General features: G+C 34.2%; 1 protein-coding gene across 1 annotated transcript in view; it reads right to left on the bottom strand.

Annotated features, from left to right (window-relative positions):
• Positions 1-27,434, bottom strand: part of spon1b (spondin 1b) — a 71,348-nt gene that overhangs the window by 1,737 nt on the left and 42,177 nt on the right. Inside the window, exons 7-15 of the mRNA XM_042753528.1 lie at positions 17,148-17,212; positions 15,353-15,577; positions 12,789-12,936; positions 11,566-11,641; positions 9,205-9,390; positions 5,108-5,278; positions 4,817-4,984; positions 2,656-2,820; positions 2,148-2,411 (exon numbers count right to left, since the gene is read on the bottom strand). Of these exons, the coding sequence (XP_042609462.1) occupies positions 2,148-2,411; positions 2,656-2,820; positions 4,817-4,984; positions 5,108-5,278; positions 9,205-9,390; positions 11,566-11,641; positions 12,789-12,936; positions 15,353-15,577; positions 17,148-17,212 (1,468 nt within the window). The remainder of the gene's footprint in view (positions 1-2,147; positions 2,412-2,655; positions 2,821-4,816; positions 4,985-5,107; positions 5,279-9,204; positions 9,391-11,565; positions 11,642-12,788; positions 12,937-15,352; positions 15,578-17,147; positions 17,213-27,434) is intronic.

Here is a 27,434-nt window from a genome sequence, read left to right as displayed (position 1 = left end):
CACTTCATCATATGCTGACAATACAACGTGTGTGTGTGTGTGTGTGTGTGTGTGTGTGTGTGTGTGTGTGTGTGTGTGTGAGATGCTCTGGCTCACACAGAATGGCAGAGCTTTAAAAGATGGAATGTATTGATTAATGCACGACTTTTCACATAGAGCAATACAGAAGATTTACAGGGAGCTTAGGAGAACAATAAAATCAATAACAAAAATATTAGCTCTGTTCCAAAACAGTAAGGTGCCTTGTTGCTTACAAAGAGATTTTTGCCTTGTTAGGATGCATCTCAATGCTCAAGTGACTGATTTGGAATGCTGCTCTAATATCATTCAAAATTTGGGGTCAGTAAGATTTAAAAAGTTTAAAGGAATTAATATTTCTGTTCAGAACAAATGCATTATATTGATCACAAGTGATTGTAAAGATATTTATAATGATGCAAAAGATTTATATTTCAAATAAATGTTCTTTTGAACTTTCTATTCATCAAAGAATCCTGAAAAAATGGTTTCCACAAAAATATTTATCAGCATTACTGTTTCCAACACTGATAATAATAAGAAATGTTTATTGAGCAGCAAATCAGCATATTAGAATGATTTCTGAAGAACCATTTGACACTGAAGACTGGAGTAATGATGTTGAAAATCCAGCTTTGCATCACAGGAATAAATAACAGTTTAAATATTTTCAAATGGACAACAGATATTTTAAATTGTGATAATATTTCCCTATTTTACAGTTTTTACTGTTTTTTCATTAAATAAATGCAGCCTTGGTGTAAGTGTCTTCTTTCAAAAACTTTCTTCTTTTTTTTAATCTTACTGAATCCAGGCGTTTGAACAGTAATGTAGATGCCACGAGTTATTAGCCTAAAATGCATTAGTAAGCTTAAAAATTATAGAACATATTGGGTAAAATAGTACATTTTTAATTTCTTAAAGACTTTATTATGATAGGCCAGTATAGAGGAGACAGGAAACGAAGTGGGAGAGAGAGATGGGGGCGGGATCGGGAAAGGTCCTCAAGCCAGGATTTGAACTCGTGACGCCCGTAGTGCAACGGCGTGATATATCAGCACACTGACTGCACACAAGGCTATTGGCACCATGTTCATTTTTAATTTCAAATAACAATTTTTTATAAATTTCAGACCTTGTTGCAATGCATTTTGGGATTGCCTCCATAAATAATACATGCAAATGCATGCTTCAGAGTTTGATCAAAAAGTATCTAACAAACCAGCTCTATTAGTTCTGTGCCTTTTAAGAGCACACATATGATGACTTGAAATATTTCCACTGTAGGCAGCTCACTAGGATTTTATCCTTTGGAACTGATTGGATTGTGAAAAAATTGTCATTTCACATCATCTTGACACATTTCAATGTTTTTTTTTGAAAATGGTTACTGCTTTTGCATTCACTTACAAAACTTTATGCGTTCCCACAGAGAAAATGTACTTTTGCTCCAAAAACTTTTGTGTTCCATAAAGAAACTTTATGAAAGCTTTTGAGTTTCAGCCACTTCATATTTTCTAACCATGAAAGCAAAATTTCGTGGAGGATCCCAAAAGTTTTGCAAATGAAAAATGAAAAGTATTGAAATATAAATTTCCCTTCCATCTCATTTTTTCCCCATCACCATGTCTCTTTCTGAGCTCTTTACAGCTTAGTCAAGTAATTATATGCAATAATTACAAGAGTGAAGCATCATGCCGAAGACACTCGCAAAAACACACAGGTTTTACATGAGACTGCAAAATATTCCCAGGAGAATGCATCATGAGACAAGTTGTGAGAGAACACAATGTTTTTTCCCTTCTGTTTCATATTTTTTCCATCACCATGTCCTTTTAGGAGCTTTGTACCAAGGTGAAATCAGCCAAGAAAAGTTTTAAAGAGGCTGTTAAGGTTATTACCTATTGATGATTGAAAGATAATAAAGATTTCTTTGGAATATCTGCCTCTGATAAATCATGCAAAGTAAAACCAGGAACATCAAAAAGGTAAATTTTAACTTCAAGTTGACTTTTAAAGTCAAATTCAGCTGCACAAACTAGGTGCAATTAACATAAATCCTGCTTCCAGGAAGGATCTGTTGACAGAGAGCTAAACTTGCAATAAGCAAATACTAAATAATTCTGGACCTGAGCTTTCCTCTGCCACGGACTCCTTGCTCTGTATTTCTCTCCTCCTGTCTGAAGCTTCCTGTCTCTTCCTCTTGTCGCTGGTGCGGGAACCTTTTGTGCACTTGCGGATCTTGCATTTTTTCCTCTGGACTGTCTCGGGACAGGGCATGCCTCCAAACTGAGGCTCTAATTTGACCATCCGTGAGCGGATCACGTGACCCTTCCCGCAAGACTTATTGCACTCGGACCACCCCGACCACTCCGACAGCATGCAGTCCGTGGCTAGAGGAGGAATAGAGGACGGAATTAAGAAGGGAGCATTTCATTCATGTGTGTATTTCTGTGTATGTACAGTACTACAGTTTGGAGACAATTATGTGAATTAAATATCATGAAACCTCCATTTAGGGATGTCGTCAATTAGTAAATCACATTAGGGTTAGTCTAGTATTTACAGGAAAACATAAAGTCTTTGGTATAAATGAAAGTGTGTGTGTGTGTATGTGTGTGTGTGTGTGTTACTCACGGCATTCAGGAAGCATGCACTTTTCAACCTGCTCGAGCTCATCCGGACACAGGCTGGGCTCTACGGGCGTCTTCAGCATGCGCTGACGAGAACGCATGCCCACACCGCAAGTAACGCTGCACTCTCCCCAGTCTGACCATGGAGACAGCATACACACCACTGAATCTACACACACACACACACACACACACACACACAAGTACACAAGTTAAGAAGAGTTACTATACTGTTCATAAACTAAACTTATTTAGTATAGTTTATGATACTAATACTATTATGATAATTATACTATCAGCGTGATCTTGCGTTATTTCCTTATCACTTCTCGGATGCGTTTGGTTATGAAATTTGTAGACCAGACAGAGTTGTCGGCGATTCTTCCTATTTTAAAGTCATGTACTGTGTAACCTCTTGTCGCTGATCTATCATGCAATGTGAACACAGCAGCACCTGAATGCTACCCCAGATAGATCATAGATTCGTGCAGAGTGGAAACAATGTTTAATGATTTTAAAAATCATGCAGTGTGAACTCGCCATTACTATCGCAGTTCTGAATCATGACCAGGATCTTTTTTATCGCCAGGGACTTCATCTTTCAGTATTGAACGATCGAAATAGGCCTGTTTATAAAACATTCGACAAACAAACACACTTGCGAAACTCTGTTGCTGCCCCGAAAAAACACAAACTGCATCCACTGTTTACATAACGTGGTCGGGAAGCTGAAACAAGGTTCTTACAACCAAAAACACACTTCTTTGAAGACATTCTTCCTGAGCGAGTCCATGCAGCGCTGCTGAATGAATCGTGTTGATGATGGGCGCAATCTCGCTCTGGTCTGTGTGCGCGGGCACTCTCTCCAATATAAGGAGTTCCACCCTTCATTACGTACAAGAAGCCACCAATCGGAAAAAAACCCTGAAACTGGAAGTGTGCATTTGGCATAGCCTCTGTTATACATCCAAATCGTTTTTTGAAACTTAGATAGCATTGTACCCCCCCTTAACAAATACCATCCTAACCACCAATAACAACCAAATTACCAACGCATTGTACCCCCCCTTAACAACTACCTTCCTAACTATTAATAAGCAGCAAATTAAGAGCATATTGAGGCAAAAGTCATAGTTAATAGTTAGTTACTAGTGAGAATTGGAACAGTAAGGAAAATGGAAAATATAGTGTGACCTAAAAAAAAAACATCAAATATTACCTATAAATCTTTTGTATTATAAAATATTGCTTCTTGTGGTGATGGTTTAACTTTATAAAATTATAAAAGTATATTAAGTATATTTTAGAGCATATGTTTTAAATTTAAACTGTATAGCCAGTTTTATATTTGTAAATCAAATAGTATTAAGACCAAAACTTTGCCATGATGCATACAGTTTTTTCATCCACTATAGATCAATCATATTTAAATAATTTAAAAATGAATCTTCCATTATTATGATGATGATTATTGTTGTTGTTGTTAAATTATACAAAACTATAATAAACATCAAATGTAATATTTAATGTGCATAATGTATTAAATAAATATAATAAATAAGGACTCTTATTTATTTATACTTATATTTATTAACTAAATAAATAAATGTTGCTATCATGCATACTGGTTTTCTCATCCACTAGATTAAAAATGTCTCAATTTAGATACAGTTCCTAAATATTCACATATTTAAATGTACTATTTATTATATTTTGTGATCATTTATGTATCATATTTGAATGGTTAACTAAATTACTGCTCAATTTGAAGCATGTTACAAGTTAAAACTGAAATGGACTGTGATTAAATACTACTTCTAGTTACAAATTTAAAAGCTGTTTAGCAGATAAATAAAGGTGATATTATGTAACTACATTCTGTATGTCTTGTCTTTAAAAGAAATGATGGAGCCAGATTAAGTTCTGATTTAGCAATGACTAGCTACACAATCCCAAGTGTGACCATGGCGCCTCAATTTAAACAAGACCTTACTAACGGCTGGTACAGCCCTACCACAGGGGCAAGTGACACGCAGGTCTAATTAGAAATCGACTAGCAGCAAAGAGGAATTCTGGTAATGAATCCAGCCTGGTGAAGCAGAGCATCTTGCCCGGCCCATGAGAGGGTGTTGGATTGAATTGACATTTCGTGGCTTCATACTTACTGCACTCAGGCATCATGCACTTCTCTGCCTCCACCAGCTGCGCTCGACAGGGCGAGCCATCTGAGGCCTCCATCTTCATCATGCGCTCTTTCCTCCTCATCCCCACTCCACAGCTCACGCTGCAGGGCTCCCACTCAGACCACTCAGTCACCACACAGCTACTGGGTGCTGAAACAAGCGTAAACATGTGTCTAACATTACTTGTGTAGATTTTATGATAGTTATTTGACTAAATAACTGTACTAAATGCTCATGAAAACATGAAAACAACATATACAGTATATAACTTACAACAGTCCTCGTTGACCACACACTTCTCGGTCTCCTCGGTTGGCAGCGTGCAGCTGGAGCCGTCCTCTGGGAACTGCTTGACGTATCTCTCTCTGGACCTCATGCCCATTCCACACGAGGAGCTGCACGGAGACCAGCTGATCCACTCTGACATCATACATGTGGACGCCTCTAGGGAACAGAACACAGTCATATGCTAATGAGGAATTGTACGTCACAAATCTGTCCTAAATGTTTACTGTGAGATCTGGTGATGAGTGAATGGATCTATTTGACTACAGTCATATTTAGCATAAAAACTTTTGATCTAAAGATTTATGCTTTAATTCTTAAAATTAGTATTGTGGACAAAACAAATTGTGTCTATGTAAGATTTTAGATTGTATTAATGTGGTAAGTTTGCAACGGGCTTATTAAACTAAATTACTTTTAAATTACTACAATTTTTGTTATTATTTTTTAATTAAATTGTACACCCTAAATATTTTGCTAATGAACAACAACAACAAAAACAATAATTATACAATATTTTGATTATAATAACATCAAAATTAATATTAAATGTAAAGAATTTAATAATAATAATAATAATAATAATAACAATAATAAATATAATAAACTATATTACTTACCAAAAAAATTGGATTACTCTCATTATTATTTTTATTATTATTATCAAATTCTACACCCTAACTATTTTACTAATTAATAATAATAATATTAATAATAAAGATGAACTACATTACTTGCCACATAATTTGTTTACTGTCATTATTATTATTATTATTATTATTATTATTATTATTATTATTAAATTCTACACCCTAAATATTTTACTAATTATTATTAATAATAATAATAATAATAATGATAATAATAATAATGAACTACATTACTTGCCACAAAATTTGTTTACTGTCATCATTATAATTATTATTATTATTAAATTATAATTAACATCAAATGTAATATTTAATGTGTAGATTAATAATAATAATAATAATAATAATAATAATAATAATAATAATAATAATAATAATAATAATAATAACTTGCCAGGAAATTGGTTTATTATTATAATCATTTTATGACGATGATTATGATTATTATTATTAAATATACAATATAATAATTAAAAACAAGCTTATAATCTAATGTGTAAAATTCAATGATAATTATTAATTTATTATATTTGTACAGTTATGTGGTAAGTTTGCAACAGGCTAATGAACTATATTAACAATAAAAAACAATAATTGATATTATTTCAATATTTAATGTGTAGAATTGAATAATAATAATAATAAGAATGCTATATGCTATAATAAAACTATATATATGAAAAAAATATTGTGATTGTTAATGGTAGTAGTAGTTTAAATTTTACAATATTATAATTAACTTCAAATATAATATTTAAGATAAATAATTTAATAACACTTTTATTTGTTTTATTATTAATATACTTCTTAATAATAGGGTTTATTATAAATATTAATATCAATTTAATGATTTATTGATGTCTTTTTGCTGGCCATGCATTGCAAACAGCCTCCTGTGACAAATTACTTAATTATGATAAAGAAAACAGGTGTAAGATATTCCCTCTTCGCTATATAGAGCAATTCAATGCAGTGACCCGTTCCCATAATCCTCTTTCTTTATGTATGACAGACTGTAAGATTACAATCCTTCTCTATCGTTTTTCAATGCTGCCGTTCTCTACAGTTCATCTTTCATATCTTCCACCTTTCTCCCCTTATAAAGTGCTGACAGATGTGATCAAATTGACCGATCCAGCCATGCGTTATCTCACCTCAGCCGTTCCAATTATCTCTAAGGCAGAGCTTGTAAATAGATTTGTTATCAGATGGGATGGATGAACTTGGGGCGACTCTCCATAGATTTGTCTCCAGTGCAGAACTGCAGACCCCATTTGGGACCAGCAGCGAGCACTACCTAATAAAGCAGAACTAAGTGAATCATTAATAAGAGCTGTAAATAAACGTGGCCCTGATGGGGCCCCCAGAGGCCCCAGTGTCGGCCTGTCAACGGGATGGTGGATTATCAATCAATGCAGGCCCTTAACGGCCCATTAATTAAAAATAAAAGAGAGTCTACGTGAAGCGATGCAGGTTCTATTAATCAATAGCAAGTGCTGGAGAGAAATAGCCGCCTTCAACATCTTTAAAAGCCTCACGTCAGAGCTGACAGAATGAAGACGTGATGTGGAAAAACAGACAGTTCAGAGGATGGAGAGGTACAGATGAGGCAGATGGATGAGTTGATGTAGATACACTGACAGACAGAAAAAAAGAGAGAAAGTCATCAGTCGCCAGGTGGAGAGAAAGACCGACAGACAGAGAAAACGTCACAGACGCTATATAATATTACGGTTATTTTTGCTTATTGATATTGAGATTTGAACTGCAACATCTCACATATTTGTGCTTTTGGTATCAAGATATTAAAAGTACAGGACAAATTCAAACTAAAACTGCAAAAAATAAGATAACAAATCAAGTCATGTCTTTTGTCTCCTACTTAAATTATGTTTCACACAACAACACTCTTTAGGGTTATTAATACTTGTTCACAAGTATAAAATTCAGACCCAAAATGAATGGGCTAAAAAACAATCCAGTTTCCTTTGCATTCACATTGTACTTCAAAGTGGACTCAGACTTTTAGTACATTCTAGTTGATGATTTTTATTAACATTTTTTGTTCACATATTATTTCTGCATATTACTGTAACATTAGTGCTACCACTACCATTAATAGTTGTTAAATTAGAAAATGAATATATATATATATAAATCATTATTATTATATGACATTATATCTTATTAATATTGTATATTAAAATGAATATATATATATATAAATCATTATTATTATATGACATTATATCTTATACTAAAATAACTATTTAATATTTACAATATTTTAAATTAAAATTTTTAACCTTTTTTTTTTTACATATTATCAATCATAATATTCCAAATATTTAGAACATATTTGAACATAATTTTATTTAGTATACTGTGTTCTTTACAACATTTCAAATACTATTAATAAAAATGAAAATTTAGAATATTTTAAAATAATCTAAAATTACAATATTTTATACAATAGTATATCATATACCAAACACACTGGAATTTAAAAAAATACTTAGAACTTTTTTTGTATAATCTGAAATAAAATTATTTCATAATATACAATATTTTTATGCAATATTATTTTGCATACTATCAAAAAAGTTAAATTACAATATTTTTATTCCATAGTACATTATGCTGAAAACATTGGAATATCTTGAAAATGTAGAGCCTTTTAGTATATTTTTATACCATAAAATATCACTCTACCCACAGTTGCCATTATTTTGGTGGAAAAATGAAAAAGACCCGTTTCTGCCACATTGGAGAATAATGCCTATTTAGAACCCACAGCACATGGGGACTATATTTACGTAATTAAATTACAGCTTTTTGTGGTCACAGAAGGCCATACAGCGATTGTGATTTAAATTTGAATTTGTGCAGCCCTTATAGGTGTGTCGATATACAGATCTAAGAAAAGACAGCCAACCACTCAAAAGAGAAAACATTATTTGCAGTTTAACTTACCAAGATTTTACACTCCGACCCAAATGGCCAACCTACCAAAGTGCAAATGTCTTATTGATTCTTTTAAACGATAAACCACAATATATAGTTTATGGTTATGGTTTATAGCGTCTACCTCTCCAATGAGGGAATCAATACCCTAGTCTGCTCGAGCAGATTGCAGGCATAAAACTCTACAGCAGCAGTTTGAGGTCGGCTAAGGTTTTCGTAACCTTGAAAACAGAGACTTTGCATTTCTCTACATTACCCACACTAACAAGGCTATCAATTAATTACCTGCTCCACTCAGCATTTCATGCATGCTTTTCTGCACAACATTTTTATTCCGTCTTCCTCCATTTTTCCCCCTTATTCTATGCATCTTCCTACCTGGCACGCTCTGAGATAGTGATCCCTAAATCCGTCAGCCTCAAAGGGTTTTATATGCACTGGAGAGCTGGAGACCAGCGTTATCTAGCTCACCCTCCTCGCTGCAGCCCGGCCCCATGCAGGGCTCAAAGTCTTGGGTATGCAGGCAGGGCACGTTGTGGTCCAGCTGTGCTTTTAGCATCCTCTGCCTCATCCGTCTACCCTTATCGCAGGTGGAGGAGCTACAGGCTGACCATGGAGACCAGTTTGAGTAGATGCACGTCTCTGGAGTGTTGTCGGCTGTGGAAATGTGAGTGGATTGACTCATTAGAGAACACTGCACAGTTCATGAAAAGCAGTAGCACTTATAAAGCTTTCCTAAAAGGAATAGTACTCCCAAAAATGAAAATTTGCTGAAAATGTACTCATCCATTCAAGATGTAGATGTGTTTGTTGCTCCATCAGAACAGATTTGGAAAGATTTAGCATTACGTCACTTGCTCAGCAGTAGATCCTCAGCAGTGAATGGGTGCCATCAGAATGAGAGTTTCAACAGCTGATAAAAATGACTCAGTTCCAGCAGTTAATGTCTTTGGAGTAAAAGACTGCATGTTTGTAAGAAATAAATCCATTATTTAGACATTTTAAAGGGGTAGTTCACCCCAAAAATGAAAATTACCCAATGATTCACTCAAGTCATCCTAGGTGTATATGACTTTCTTCTTTCAGAGAAATACAACTGGAATTATATAAAATATGTCCTGGCTGATTTATAATGGCAGTGAATGGGTGTTGAGATTTTGAAGCCCAATAAAGTATGTCTATCCATTATAAAAAAGCTCCATACGGCTCCGGGAACTTCAGAAGCAAAGTGATGTGTTTGTGAAAAAAAACCCAAAACATCCATATTTAAAACTTTAGAAACTGTAATCTCTAGCTTCCACTAACTGTCCGGTGAGAAGATGCTAGTATCTTGAGAACCAAGTCTCTACTTGGCTTATATCGAAATCCTCCAACATTTTTCTTTACAAATCCTTGTTTCGACCTTCTAATTCATGACCGGTGTTTTGGTCTCTCCACTGTGCTTCCATGTTCGTCACTTCTCACCAGAACTTACGCTACACCTGCATCCTACTTCATCTGCTGGAACGCCATTCTCTCATGAATGCAAGAACAACACTTAGCTTAAGCATAGAGATTAAGTTTTAAATAAGGATATTCTTTGATCACAAATGCATCGATTTGCGTCAGAAGGCCTATATTAACCCCCCGGAGATGTGTGGATCACTTTTTATGATGGGTGGATGCACTTTCTTGGGCTTCAAAATCTTAACACCCATTCACTGCCATTATAAAACTTGGAAGAGACAGGACAATTTTTGATTTAACTCAGATTGTATTTGTCTGAAAGAAGAAAGTCACATACACCTAGGATCTCAGACTTAAAAAAAAACTATAAACTATCCCTTTACATTTATACTGTTGCTTCTAGATGAAATACTGCATTGCTTCATCCACTGAAAAAGTCCATCCCCTGTCGTCACATTAAAATCCACCAACATATTTATTTAGAATAGATTTGGACACTTTTCGCTTGTAAATGGTGCTTGATCTGAGCATATTTTTCTCCTGACTCAGATGAGATGACTTTTTCACTGGAGAAATCAATATGGATAGAGGACTCATGTTTTAGTCAAAAACAACATCTTAATGACAAATTTATCACAAAAATGCTACTATTCACTTGACAAGAGATTAATTGATGGACTGAAGTCATGCTGTGGATTACTGTGATGTTTTTATCAGCTGTTTGGGCTCTCATTCTGACGGCACCCCTTCACTGCAGAGGATCGACTGGTGAGCAACTGATTTAATGTTAAATTTCTCCAAATCTATTCTGATGAAGAAATAAGCTCATCTACAACTTGGCCTGAGGGTCAGTACATATTTAGCAAATTTTCATTTTCATAGAAATGCCATTTAAAAAATTGACTTTCCTTTAAGTATTTTTATCTTTATGTCAGTTATATTTCTGTCTCTTTTTTATTCCTCTTTGTGGCTCGGTGCTGCTATCAAAACATTTCCTGACCAGCCTGACAGCAACACTGGTTGAGTTCAGAGCAGGACTAATAGCTCCTAGCAGCATAGAAATGACACTCTTTAGCTTTAAAAGCAGCAAAGCTCTTGTTCATTCCAGTCTCCGTCTTTCCACTCTTGAAACTCACAAGAAACTGGAGGGAAACCACAGGTAATTATCTGGCAGAGTGCATTAGCCAACAAACATAATTGAAGTGCACCATGGTAAAGCATATTGTTCTTCTTCATCTTCCTGTTGTTTGACTTAACCGTGACAGAAGGGACATTGGGAGGTTTACGCTAAGATACCTGCAGGCCACCTTGTTCATTAAACTGTCCGGTGGCTATGTTTTTAAATGAGGTGCTACAAATTGGATAAGATAGCGTAGCCATACGCACCTTCCTCCTTCTCCTCCTGAGCAATATCAGCAACGATATCGTCTATGGTGTCGGGCACGGTATTGCACTGCTCTCCCTGCAGATTGGAAGAACATGGATCAACATCACAGCACCTGATAAGATCCACTATTTTGCCATCTGATCACTATCACGCTAAGCCCCGCGCAAAAAAAAAAAAAAAGATTCTCTAAGGGCAGATGATTGTAAACTAGCTGGCTCAAGGCAATCCCACGCTTTACCCCACTCAAAAACCCAATACAAAAGACTAGAGATGAGATTCAACACAAACTAAAAAACAAAAATAAATTCATCCCAGCTGTGAAACAGAGAACAAACATCGGTTGTGAATCTTAAGAGTTTCTGGATCATGTCGATAAGTTTCCGGAATGGAGTATTTTAGAAACAATCCTTTTCAAACACTGTCATTACCACGTGTGAAGGATAACAGATGTGTTATGAGCATTGCTGAGTGTTTGTGTTTCACAACTGCTTGCTTTGACATATTTTTGTAAGCAATTGCTTTAATTTGTTAAGCAAATGGACTTTTATGACTCAGCAAATCAGGGTCACAGCTGTTTATACTGAATACTATATATATAGTAATATATATATATATATATAAATATATATAATATATATATATAGATATATAGAAGTTAAATGTTCCATTTTGCTAGAGAACAGGAAATAAACAATAATAAATTGTTATGGGCAAGATTACATTTGGTATTTAATTATTAGTGGTTAAAGATTATAGATTTGACCTTTTAAATTATTAATAAATTAATATTGTAAAAGTTAAAGATTGTAATTTAAGTCAAATTTAGATGATAGCAAAGGTATTCAAAATATACAAATAGAGGGAAAAAGCTATTAAGTATCCAATATACATACACATTACAATGCAGTAAAATCAGTAATATTGTGAAAAATTACAATTTGAAATAAAATAAATCAAATGTAATTCAAAAAAGCATTTACTGATCAATACTGATTACTGATCAATTGAATGCATTCTTGCTGAACAGAACTATTTAAAAAAGTACAATCTAAAAACATTCATGAAAAAAATAACCGATATTGAAAACAAGTACTGTCCTTCCATACTTTTGATGAATTTCTGTAAAAGGTGTATAATTGTAAACAGATATAAATACTATAAACAAAAATGAAAATAATTGTAAACAGATATAAATACTATAATTATAAATGAAAAAACAAACCTTTCTTGCGATTCTCTCCACTACCACTCGGGCGAGGGATGTGATGGGGCCACCAGAAGGGTCATAAAAGGGGCTCTGATGCGTGCTCCAACTGGTGAGACACGGGGAACGAATCCTCGCCTTGTGGATTGAGGGGTTATATGGGAGACTTGGATATACAAGATAACAGCGTATGACATAGAGAGGAGAGAAGAGAGAGAGAGAGGAGGGAGGGATGGTAAGAGAAAAACAGACGTAGAGTTGTTACTTTTGGATGCCATGTACTGCCTAGGGTCTACCAGAGTTTCATCTCCCTATGCATCATTCATTGACTGCGTATTATTCCTTTCTGAGTATGATTTATGGCCTTGTTTTCCTGCCTCTGCACCAGTTACTTCCTTCCAACTCCAAAGCCCTCAAAACAAAAACACAAAACGAGCAACACTAACTCAAAACAAACAACAACTTCTGCTCCAACCTCAAAGAGTTCAACCACTGAAGCATAAAGAGTTAAACAACTCAATCAGACTTAAACAACTCACAACAAACAACTAACAACTATCGTCCAACCAGCAAGGGGAATCCTGGTTCTACTTAGTATCTGGGACATGCAGAGACTTAATACTGTTTGCTCTGAACAGCTCTTGATGAACAATGAGTAAATATGAAGATGTTATTGCTGCTGCTCCAAATATGAAAGCTTAAAGTTAACTATGACACTATTTCTTTCAAGCAAACATCAGACACCGTACAGAGGGCGGCAGCGGGTGAACTGGTTCTACTTATTTGGTGACATGCAGGACTTAATACTGTTTGCTTCCTCTATGACATTATTTATTTTTTTAGAAAGTGCAGTGAGGAACCTTTGCATCTTGTATATACATAATTTTTAGGCAATTTTTTGTATATAATAGCAAGTACGAGCTTAAAATATGAGACAATGTGGAAGCACTATGAATTTGAAAGTAGTTTTCGCTTTGTTAATAAAACATTTAATTCTCACATCAAAAACAACATATCATAACAATAACATTAAACATAACCCTGTCAAAGTTAATGGGTTTAAATGCCATTAAAGCTTTTATTTAATTTGACATTATAACTTTATGCAACATTAGTAACTTATCATGGTCATGCTTCTGAATGGTTTCTGGAAAAAGCTGATCCAGAACTAATCCAAGAAGTGGACATACAAAAATGTCATCCACAACAAGAGGTCCCATTTAAAGATAAAGAATCAAGACCCCCATTATGAGAATTTTAGTTTATAAATCAAACAGGTTATCTTTGTTTAATTGTTATAAGTGTTTAAATCAATAAAGCTCACAAGTGAACATTCACCCCCCCCCCTCACCCACAAAATAAACCCCCCCCCCCCACAAAATAAACCATGATTACAGCCAAAGTCCGGTCCAAGTTGTTTGATTATATTGTATGAATAATTATCATATTTTACCACATAAAATTTTACAAAAAACAACAACAAAAACAACAACAACAACAACAACAACAACAATTTTATCACTAAAACTTTTAATACTGAATATTATAATATTTAATACAATTAATAATTAGTACTTTTATCCTGTAATGGTTTGAATATTGAAATTACTATGTTGTGCCGTGTAGGTTTATAAAAAAAAGACTTTTTAATAATAACCATAATTTTTAATGTATTTAACAATTAACAACAATAATAATAACCATAAACTATTGTTGTTATTAAATGGTTGAATATTGATTATTATTATTATTAACGTTGTTGTATTGTAGGTCTTTTATAATATTTTTATTAATAACCATATTTTTAATGTATTGTTTTTATTTAAACAACAATAGATTTTGGTTTTTTTACTTGTTGTTATTAAAAAACCAATGGTTGGAATAAAAAAAATAGATTATAAAAACAAATATTATTATTACCGTTGTTCTGGTATTGTATAGTCCTTTATTAATTTTAACTCTTTTTTTTTCATTTTATTATTTTTATTTCATTATTTAATAATAATAATAATATTAATTAAAAAAAATAATGAAAAATAAAAAACTGATTAATATTTATATATTAATTATATAAATTCATTATGTGTAACCAGTTATTGGAGTGTGGTCGGTTGCAACGGTCGACAGGATCATGTGTTTGCATGAAGGTTTGCAAAAAATAGATTTTTTTTATGTTTATCAAGGCAAGATAAGGGGCAGGAGAGTGCAGTTTGCAGTACATTACATAATTTTAATAATCTGCACAAATTATAAAAATATCACTGCCCATATCATAAAAAAAAATAAATGCATAAAAAAATAAATAAAAAATGCTAAACAAAAATAAAATATTAAAAAAAAAAAAAATCAATTAATATCCAAAAAAATAATCTATTTATTCACAATAACCAAAAAACAAAAATTCAATGTAAATAAGAAAAACCAAGCAACTGACTCTATTCATACCATACACAATTTACAATACAAAAAAAAAAATAACACAAACATAAAAAGAAAAGCTAGCTTCAGTGTATGCACAATGACCCATGTTGCCTCATATATGCACTCCATCCTGGAAGTACAGTATGTTCTAATGTAACAACGTCATCAGTCTGTGAAAGCTGACCTCATAAGTGACCCCGCTGTCAGTACCGGCGTCCCACGGCACCAGATCCTTCACCAGTCTCTGGACCCAGCCGCAATCCCTGGTGCACAAGTCCTCCCCAGACAATCCCACGTTCCAGTCAGGACTGGGGCCCAGCATAGTCAAGAACGACATGAGATGACGGGCTCGATCCACTGAGAACTCCGCCGAGGGGGCGGCACGCCTGAGAGCAGACAAGAGAAGAGGTGAAGTCTTCCAAAAATAAAGTTTCAGAGAAAGGACTGTACAGAAACATAATGCCACGTACAAGACATCTGTGTCATGTATTATGCGCTAAGGCATAATTTGTAAGAATCCATGCAGATGGTAATTAATCAAACTAATTGCCCTGATAACAAACCATCACCAAAGCAACTGTTGCCATTTGAGCGGAGCAGGCTTTACATGTTTGATACTTGGATCTATTGATTAACACATATTAAATATTCATCATGAAACCAGCACCTTATGACTCGCACAGCCCACACTTGAGAGCAGAAGAAAGAAGAAGAGAGAGAAAGCCAAGCACTCCAGGCAGATGAGAATTAAACGCAAGTTTTGAAATCAAAACCAAAGATGTGCAAAATGTGGGACACAGTTAAGAAATAAAATAAAATAAAATAAAATAAACAATGTTTTATATAAAATAAAATAATTTGGTTAAAAATAGTATTGTATGCAGTCAAGAAGATAAAGAAATGGCCTATACAAGCTATTTTGCTAGCCTAATTTTATGTTAGACAAACATACTGTATTTAATATGCTTCACAACAACAACAACAAAAAAAAGGCAATTTATGACTCTAATGCTTTAAAAAAAAAAGTTATGGGATACCCCAGCATGCCCTATTGGTGGAAAGTGCCTCGTATGTTTGACTTATGCTTGGAAATAATTAGCGTCTGCTATTGCCATTCCCTCTTCATGGGGTAAATTGGTTGTGGTAATTGACAGTCTGATGTTAAAATAGGTCAAGAGAATGTCCTGATGTATTGGAGCTGGAGGGAGGCCATTAACCTCAATCGCAAAAGCACCACAGGGGAAATGCTACTCTCATCAAAAAACGGAAGCCTTCGCTAAACAAAACCACATAAAATATTAACCGCCTCGTTAGTGAGAGGGAAAGAAACATCTACATACCCAGCAGGTGCTAAAGGTTTTTTTTTTATGAAGCAGGCCTTAGTGTTGAAAAATACTCATCCAAGAAGCAAGATCATAGAGACATTTGGTAACTTCTGGGGTTGTTACTTTTCTTTTTTTTTTTTTTTTTTGAGGCTGCATTTATTTGATCAAAAATACAGTAATATTGAGAAATATTTTTATAATTTAAAATAACCATGTAAAATGTGATTTTCTGCATCATTATTCTTCACATACTTCAGTGTCACATGATCCATCAGAAATCATCTAATATGCTGCTCAAGAAACATTTTTTAATATTATTAATATTAAAAACAGTAATACATTTTTTCAGGATTCTGATAAATACAAAGTTCAAAAGAACAGGAGTTATTATTAGAAATAAGAATCTTTTGTAAAATCATAAATCTTTACTCTCACTTTTGATCAATTAATGTTCTTGCTGAATAACAGTATTCATTTTATTTATATATCTGAACTTTGAGCACTTTAAGACACTCTTGGTTTGATATCTTGTCATATAGGCTAATGAAATGACATTCATTTATTTTAAGTGTGAAAACACTTTTTGGGGGCTGTTGTCTAAATGTAAAAGTACAAAGCGATAGAAACTTACACATTAAGAGGCTGCCAGGCGGGCCACTGGGCTTTGGTTTTGATAACTGTCATAACATCATCACCCTGAGAGAGAGAGAGATGGAGAGAAACAGACAGAAAAAGAGAATAAGAATTTTTATTGCATCCTATATATAGAACGTCAAGTGCGCTGAAACAAAACAGCAAGGATTTTGTGTTCTACTTTCTTCAGTTTGTCTATCTTTCCAGCACTACAAAAAGAAAAGTTTCTATTCCATGCTTTATTCCTTTCCCTAAACCTCTGACACTATTATATTCATGACAAGACTTCGCTTCAGGTTGTGTGCTTAAGATTTCTGCTATTGTTTGGTGCATTGATCCATTTGTTGTTGTGATACCTGGACCCAAGGGAAAAGACACCGAGCTTTAACAATACTTTATTGGGAACCACAAGAAACAGCTACAATAAAACCACATTAGTAAGGAACAGGCACGAAGAAAGTAAGAGAGCGTGATTGAGACAAAAGCAACAGACAGAGATCGACAGGCACAGAAAGAGTAAGAATGGCAATCTCTGTACATATTCATCAGAGGATGCTGGGAGCTTGTGTGCCTGTGATTGCGAGAATAAAAGCTCAAAGATGTGTCTGAGGATCTGTTCCAACATTCAGACAGGATCCTGAAGGTTCCCGTTACCGCTGACAGTTTCAGGTGTAATACTGAAGCATAATGGAGCTTGCGCTATAGCGGTTTAAAATGTAGACCTCTGTCTAATAATGCCCTGCACACTGAGACAGTGTATAGTTTCAATTTAAACAGAGGCCTTAAAAATAGAACTGAATTTCTGTAAGTTTTCCTTTTTGTCCCAAAGTGACCAGTACAAAGGCATCTTTTTTTGAGAGAGAGAGAGATTCGTTTGTTGCCTTAGGCTATGAAAAATTATCCAAATAATGCACCCTTATATTGTATTCTTGCTCTTAGGAGATGACATGAAATAAATGTTTTCATCATTTTATTGATAGTGAATATAGTGTGCTAACAGGAAATGATGAGCAGAAGGCCAGGACAAATAAAATAGGGTCACAACACAGTTCAAATTCATACCCACATTTCCCATATCAGCACCACAGCTCAAAGAGTTTGAAACACAGCATAATATGAATGGTGTTGGTCATTAAAATGAATGGATTAAAATAGTAGTTTCATGAAATGAATTGAATATCAACAGATGACACTGTTGTCTAATTTCAAACACTCGAGAAGATAAAGAACTAGTTTTTAGGTGGGACAGGCTAAAATCAGCACATCAATGAGATACCAAAATATTTATAGATGCATTTGGCAGATGCTTTTATCCAAAGTGACTTATTTGATTTGATTTGATTTATTCTATTTTCACTACCAAAGCATAAAACACAATATTATACCTTTCACAAAAAAATGTGATGGAGAATTGCCGAAAAACCCTCAAGGGGCTTAATTGGTGGCAATATCCATAGAAAATTCTATTAAATTAATTTATTATTCTAATAAATTAAAAACATATTCTAAAACATTTTATCAAACAGTGTAAAATTGGGATTAAAACACAAACCCATAAGGAAAATTCAAACAACTTAATAACAACAATTTTACTCTCTGTTTAAACTGTTCTTTAGAAACCTCAATAAGTGATGTGGGAAGACTGTTCCATACCTTTGACCCTCTATATAATACACTTAACTGTGTTTGAGACTTAAATTGCATTCAATATATATGTCTTATCATATGTTGTTTTCTGGATTCAAACCCATATCACCCACATGAGCACCCCAGCTTAATTTGTTTGAAGTACTAACACTGACTAAAATGTCTACTTAAAACTTTTTGGACAAAAGTCAGATTGCATTTGGTGCCGATAGTCTTGTGGGCAGCGTGCAGACAGTCAGCGCTGTTGTGCTACAGGCGTCCCGAGTTCGAATCCTAACTCGCAGAACTTTCTCTCTCCTGCTTTGCTTCCTGTCAGTTCTGATCTGTCCTATCGTAATAAATGTAAAAAAATAAAGCTTCTTAAAAAAAAGTCTAATTAGAAAAGAATCTGTTACACAAAAATAAAAACTAGAACATAAGAATTAAAAAAATAAAACAAAAAATTAAGAAATGCTTAAACTAACTTGAGTAATTGGACTAAAAATAAAAAAATAATATAAAGTAAACATAAAAAAATAAAAAGTAAGAAAAATGCTGCCTTCGCAGCACTAACATGAGACAAAATTAGAATTACTAAAAATTAGTAAAATAAATAAAGCTAAATATAAAAAAATACTAAATAAATAAGATAAGCAAAATAAACAGTACCTTTCTGATGGCATAACATCAGACAAAAATAGAATTAAATAAAAAAAAAAAAAAAAAAATAAATAAAAAAAAAATAAAAAAATAAAAAAAAATAAAAAAAAACTAAACACATAATAAAAAAGCTCAAAATATAAATAAATACTATAAAAGTAAATACATAATGCAAAATAAACATTACCTTTGCTTATGGCAGGCTGATTTATTTGTACTTATGGAGAGCGCATATGCATTTAAATATATATTATATATGTATATATATTTATATATGGATATATATTATATATATATTATTAATACATTAATAGATCACAATATCGATATATATATATATATATATATATATATATATATATATATGCATGCATATACATATTAAATTCATTATGAACATAGGCCTATATCAATAAAGAATGCAAAAGCTTTCAGTACAAATATTTTACTATGTTTTTCCCATAAAATTATCCTTAACTTCCATTGACAATCTGACATAAGAGCTTTGTGAGGACATTCGTAATGACAGGCCATTTTGCATCAAAGTTCAGCATATAGATTCAGGTTTGATCAGGAATGTCAAAAAGGCACTAAAAACAACCTGTGAAATGACTTTGAGATTTAACCTTAATTAATAGGCAGCAAGTGACCCATCATTACAAATGCATACAAAAACTCTTCCATCAGATCAATGAAAGTGAGACCACTGAAAAATTGACATGCTGATGGCACATGCTCTTTTGATGCAGAGCAGAGTGAGGAAAGCACACTCACAGTTTGCCACCCAACATCAAACAGATGTACAAAGTGAGTCTGTACATTCCTAATGCCCTGTGTGAATTACATTAATGTAAAGCCAACCAATACAAAACACCATTAAAATCAATATATACTTGCTTACTCAATGCTTGCTGGAGTTTGGGAGTTTAAAAACTGCCATCAGTTTAGGTCAAGTGCACTAAAAGTAAATTTGCTGTTACTGCATTCATCCTCAGAAATAGCACACACAGGCCACTCGGGTCAACAAAGACATATTGTTGTGCATTCAACTTCTATATTTATCGACAAACTAACTGGTTCAACAATAGACCCACTTTGCAACAGAAATTCAATAACAGCTGTGACCAAACAAAGAACTGTAGAAGAAGTAAAATTGTGCTAAGACTCGGTTCTGGCATTGTTGGCATTTTCATGAGAAATACACAGCTGCCTCGAAGTAATTAAGCAATTAATCTGCTAATTGGTCAAATTGATGAATATGTTTCAAAGAGGCAGATGGTGCCGCACATGCTTGAGGATATTAATTTACGGTCCACCACTCTGGAAGTTAGGTCCTCACATTCGAACCAGAAAGAAATATACTGCCTGAAATGGGCCAAATGGACTTCACTCCTGCTTATTCGGAGGATTTATCAAGTGTACTTAGGTTGACAACATGGGAGCGAAATCGCAAAGTAAATCACCAAACCGCTGAACCAAGAAACAAACCGGTCCAGTGCTCTGAACATGAACATCGATTGTGGTGCAAAATAATAATAATACATCAGTGCCAAACCGTGGGCCAGAAACTAACTTCTTCTGAAGCTTTCTGACCTCCTCGAGGCTTTTTAAGGAGGGATGTACCCGAGAAGCTTCAAGAAAACAGAAAGACATTTTGTTCATGGCTGACTGAAGATTTTTAACCTTCGAGAGAGTCTGCAGCTCCCTGAAGGATCCTGTCTCTAGTTCAACTTTTATCACCTTGAAGCAAGTGCACTTTTGGTTTTGGTGTTTTGGTCGCAAACTTATTCTCAATTCTTTGGGCTGCTCTCTTGCATTTCACATACTGGTCACACGCATTGGCCTGGTGTTTGTTTTGTGGATGCAGATATCCTGTGTATCGCGGTATGAATGCTAATGACAGTATTTATTTACAGTGTGTAAAGGGACAGGTCATTCAAAATTCGGTCATTTACTCATCCCCATGCCCTTCCAAACATCTATGACCTCTTCTGTGAAACAGATGAATTAGATATTTTGAAGAACTGTAGCTGCTTTTGTCCATACAGTGAATTTTCACTCACAAATTGCTAGTAAATATCACAAAACCGCAAGCAACACTGAAATAAACACTACATTTTGAATTAAAACTCAATAGTACTCTCTTGTAAAACATAGTCCAGTAATCTTTGTTTTATTTGTTTTATCACAGTGTATATGGTAACATCTTATCATTGAAATCTCTTACTCTATTCACCTGTAGTTCTTGCCTTATATTTCTCAGGACGTTATTCAAGAAGGACAACTGTTGACTTTCACTTGCACGCAATGAATTTGCTTGTGGGCCATCCTTGCTGTGCAGCAAATGAGAACTGTGTCACTCCGGGTCCCTGGCTGCTGTTTCTGAAAACGGGTTTTACACTTCACAGACCGTCGCCCCAAACTGACCCCGACCAAATTGCCGGAGGGATGGAGCGAGACAGAAGAGGAGAGGAACAAAGGATGAGAGGTAGAGGAGTGTGACTGCTGAGAAGCCAAAGGGTCTCAGAGGGTTCTTGGAGAAATGCCTCGGGGAAGGTCATATACACCTTTCCATTTCTGCAGGCTTCAAAAGAGACTCATATAAGCACATGAGCTGAGTGACTGGGCATGCAGCTCACATATTACCAACGGCTGCTGCTGGATGACCGTCAGTGGAGAAAGATGCTTTTTGCCCCATAATGGTGAAGTTATGGCATCTGGGTCAAAGATAAATAAGATAAAGAAAGATACAGAAAAGCAAAATGGAGTTTAAAACCGAAGTATTAAGAAATGTGCTCTTTACATTCATGTTAGTTTCATATGCAGTGGAAAACCATTTCAATAAAAGTTTAAATGTAATGTCTCTAAAAATGTCATGGTATAACTATATACAGTATATGATATTTTATGTTCTGTATTTTTTTGGAATTTGACAATAATAAATAATAATGCCAATCTCATTAAGGTTTGCCTTTTATTGCCCTCCATTCTCTAATGAGGATTTTTTCATTATAGTATCAGGAATCTGTATCACCTTAACATTTAGAATTTATGCCCCCTAAAAATATCAAACTTAATTTTAAAAATTCTGAAATTTAAATCATGTTCATCATGCAAGATGTGCATTCAAGTCATTTTATGTATGAATTGGATTTTTTCCCTTACTGTAGTATGAGGCCAATTGTTTCACCCTAAAATTTAGACTTTATGCTCCCTAAAAAAATTAAAATTAGCTTTAATTCAGAAATGAAAACCATATTCATCATTGAAGATGTGTATTCAAGTCATTTTATGTATGAATCAGATTTTTATTAATTTGACTTTATGCCTCCTAAAATATTTAATTAATTTGAATTCAACAATTAAAATCATGTTCATTTTGGAAAATGTGTATTCAATCCATTTTAAGCATGAATTACACTTTTTATGTATTTTTTGAAAACAAAAATAAGAGTAATATCATTAACCAACCTACCAGCAGGGTCTAACCGAACCATGCTAACCAGCCAAACCTTGACCTCTTCTCTACTACACACACACACATACACACACAGAGCTGAGAGAAGATAGAGAGTGACAAAGAAAAAATATTGAGTTTTCTGGAAGTGCCACTCATTTGGCAAACAGCAATTACCAGCCATCCAGAGCCTGGCAAGCGTGTCCTGAAGTTCTCCTTTGAATCACTTTTTCCAATCTACACCGCTTCTTTCAGAGTCATTGCTACTTATCACCCAATAACCCCCTTTCAGAATAATCCTTCACAAGTCCTAGTACATTACTGGGCCTTTTGTGTTGCCTTTTAGTTCTGAATCATCGGTAATCTTGACCTTGTCTGGACCATTGTGGCCTGTGCTGCCCATGACCGTGATTCCCGCAGGACGTGTTCATCAGCTGCTGGCGAAAAGAGCGCGGTGCGGTGGAAGTAATTGAGTTGTGCTCAGAGAGGTGTCAGTCAGAGCTAACAACTCAGAGTCACACTTCCAAGGCTTTTGCACATTTTATTTTCACATAATCTAAAATCAGTTTTCAGCCTTAGAGATTTTTGGTAAAGTGTTGGTTTGTTAAAAAACAAATATACAATGCAAATTATTCGAAAATAATTGTCCAATCATGCTTAAAATCAAACTCATCATCTTAAAGTGCCCCATTATGCCATTTCAAATATTGCCTTTCATGCAGTGTGTAACGTAGCAATAATGTGAATGTTATTTTCTCCCAAAAGAAAGAATCGACTCTGAACGGCGTAACCGAGTGATTAGTAATTTGAATCCCACTTTCATGATGGCTACATTTCATGGGATAACACATTTGCATGATGCACACTAGGGGTGTGACGAGATCTTGTGGCACGAGATCTCGCGAGATCCGATGTGTCTCGCGAGAAGGTGACGATATCCTCCTGCAGACCTTTCAGATATATTTGCATTACACTGGCCCTTTCACCAGTGGTATGTAATGTAAGGTACGTAAGATATTATGTTCACATCAGGCAAGTGGCCACATGATAAGCGGGAAACTTATGCAGTGAAGTCTTTATCTAGTCATAAAAACAGAATTCACAGTTTAACATGGAATGTCACGGAATTTCTCAAATTTTGAATCACATAACCAAAAGTAGGTCATTACACTTAAATCAAATCACGATATGGACTAGTATCTGAAAATATAAAGCTGCAAAAGTCGATTTAAATATGACTCCTGCATGTTCTGCCTGTCTCTGTTAATGAATTGCCCAGACGCAGGGATTATACACACACACACACACACACACACACACACACACACACATACACTGAAGCGCGCGTGACGCTCGCGGTGATTTCAGCGTCTGCTTTCTCACTAAATAGGACGTGAACACATGAACATCTCCAGAACTGCTCTGAGAGTCACTTCATAAGCATTTTACCGTTTGATTTGAGTAAAACTAGCGTCATATCACATACACAGAACTGTAAAGGTATTCAAGGCAACCAGTCAAAATAAAAGTCGGGTTTGAAATAACGACAATAGAATGTACACAGACTACTACTAGTAGTACTACTACTAAAATAAAACAAACAAACATTGTTTTTAAGGAATAATCACACAACATTTCTTCCATGTTTTAATTTTAATAGTAAATCCAAAAAATAAAGTTTGCTTAAATTTCAACAATTAAATGATAAATGATGAAATTAATGTTTTATGCCATCATTTGATAACCAAAAAAATGCAAATACACAACACAGAATTTCTGAGGGAAGAGAAATCATAAGGCTACTTTAAGAAAAAATAAAATGAATAAATTAAGTTGTTTTATGCATTCAAATATTTAGACATACTAAAACAATGAAAAATAATATTATTAATATGGTGAGAAAAAATAAAACATTTCATAGAGCCCTAAACATGTCATTTTTGTTAAACTTTTAATAAATTGATGTGAAAATGTATATACTATTAAAAAGGAGTTGAGAAAAATTTTATGGAAAAAAAACATTTTTTTATCAAAGTGGAAATCAGTTTACTAAATAATAAACTTGACTGACTGCTACTTTAAAGAGATATTATTTGTCTTGTTTATTATTTATTTTTATGTATTCTATATAATTTTGTGCAATTACTTGCCTGTCAGTTGAGTTTGTGGCAAAACCTTTTACAGTGTTTACATGTTGTTTATACCTGCATAAAATGTATTAAAATAGATGTTTAATTTCATAAAGTACAATTTGATTTCAAAATGCACCAACATTTTTGGGCATTTTGTGTTTTTCAGTTGAATAAAATAAAATTTTTCCCTATACACTTAATACCTCATTAAAAAAATAAAAAAATCTTAAAAATCTTGTCTTGTCTCATTCTCGTGAACCCAGTTTCGTGTCGTGTCTCGTCTCGTCTCGTGGGATAAGTGTCTCGTCACACCCCAAATGCACACCTATGTTCTACAATGGCTGGCAGCGTACAACTTGACCCGCCCTCAAATGCGTAATATTACTGATGACTGATTCTCCAATCTCTGGCAGTTCATCGTGGGATTTATAAAATGCTTGTGCTTGAAAAATGGCTCAGTACCCAATTTATTTGGACCTACCGGCTCCACTGAATCCAGTATCATATTGTAAGTATGATAAATAATGGCTACTTATATTTTCTAATGAGCGTTCAAAATATGGAACCATAGCAATGGGCATACATTTTCCGACATGTGCTATACGCGGTAGACCAATCACAACAGACTGGGCCATCTGACCAATCAGAGCAGAGTAGGCTCACAGAAAAGAGGGTTTTAGAGAGACTGAATCTTAGAATTGCTTTGACAGTTTGTTTTGCGTGTTTTATTTATATTTATCAGTAGAGCCATTCTTTTTTTTAAATTTGGATTCTTCCTATTTTTCTTTTTCTTTAAAAATGTTACAGAAGGTTCCTGCAAGTCAAAAATATAAATTTGGACCAGAAAAACAATCCTGATTTTTTAAAAATTTCTCGTCATCTTTACAAAGGCCTATTTTCAAGAAGATAACACATTATTAAAGCTTTAAAAAATGTTATTAAAGAGACTAATGGACATTTTTAGCGAACCATTAAATTTAATGATCACTTTGGTGCTCAGAACAGCATATCATAACAACATATCATAACAACATATCATAACAACATATCATAACGCTTCATAACGTTACGTCAAACCACTGATGGCAGATGGACTATTCTGACGATGTCTTTCATACTTTTCTGGACCTTGAAAGTGTAACTTGGCAGTCTATGGGACAGTCACAGGCCTCCCGGTTTTCATCCAAAATATCTTAAATTCTGAAGACGAACGAAGCTTTTACAGGTTTGGAATGACATGGGTGTAAGTGATTACTGACAAAATTTTCAATTTGGGGTGGAGTATCCCTTTAAAGGAAAATAATGTTTTATTATAAGCGCACATTGTAATTTTGTCATCTGCTGCTTTAAATATTAAATATTTATTACTAATGGGTGGAGAGTTATTGCCCATAGAGTGAACTGGCATTAACTCCAGCGGCACAGGTATGTAATAAAATAAAATAAAATAAATACTCTAATAACATTAGCAACGCAATACAATACAACCTCAAACTTAATAGACATCCTCACTGCTATATGGTCAGCCCTGTAACTTTTTTTTAGAAACCAAATACTTTATTTAATTTGAAGCTGTCTATGGGTTACATTTATATATACAGTATATATATATATATATATATATATATATATATATATATATTATATATATATATAAACACTTATTTTCCTACAGTTTGGCACTGTTAAAATGCATGAATCATTTTTTGCTGTCTTTCTGGCACACATTATTTTTAATTGGCCATGCTCAATAACAAGTCTCAGTAAATCTCTGTATAGGCTATTTCACTAATTCACAATCTTCAGTATGGATCTGCTGAAAGGTGCGTGAATTCACAGTAACACAAGAAGTCCACCGTTCTTTCAAGTCCATTACGCAAAGGCTCACTTAATCAGCCACAGATCTGGAATTGTTTAAAAGCAGAGAAAAGTTTAATGAGAATGCTATTCTCTTTAACTTTGCTGGTTAATGACTTATGCGACTTTCAAAATGAAGATAAGGAAAAATCGATAGCACACAGTAAGAAACACTAAAAATAGAGACAGAGTCATGATTAATCAAGCACTATGAAGCATACAGTAATTTCAAACTATCAAACTACATTGAATATTGTCAAAAAATCCTATATATCTTGTAAATTACAGAACTTTCTGTGTGACAACTAGCCCCGGGCTCCTGCACAACTGTCTCATGGTTGACAGATCAAACCCCCTTTTCAACATTCCATTTTAATGGAGCCATGTATCGCTGATGTGAAGTTCTGAATAAAAACATAACAACAGTGAAAGATAATTTTCATACAGGTGAAGACACAATTAATAATTCTGACATGAAAGGGATGCCAAGCAACACACCAACGATTCAGATCAAACAAACGAAAACAAAGCTTGATCGTCCTTTTTTATCAAG

Source organism: Cyprinus carpio, chromosome B25 (genome assembly GCF_018340385.1).
Source record: "Cyprinus carpio isolate SPL01 chromosome B25, ASM1834038v1, whole genome shotgun sequence".
Classification (NCBI taxonomy): Eukaryota; Metazoa; Chordata; class Actinopteri; order Cypriniformes; family Cyprinidae; genus Cyprinus; species Cyprinus carpio.
This window is presented reverse-complemented; position numbering and strand designations above follow the sequence as displayed.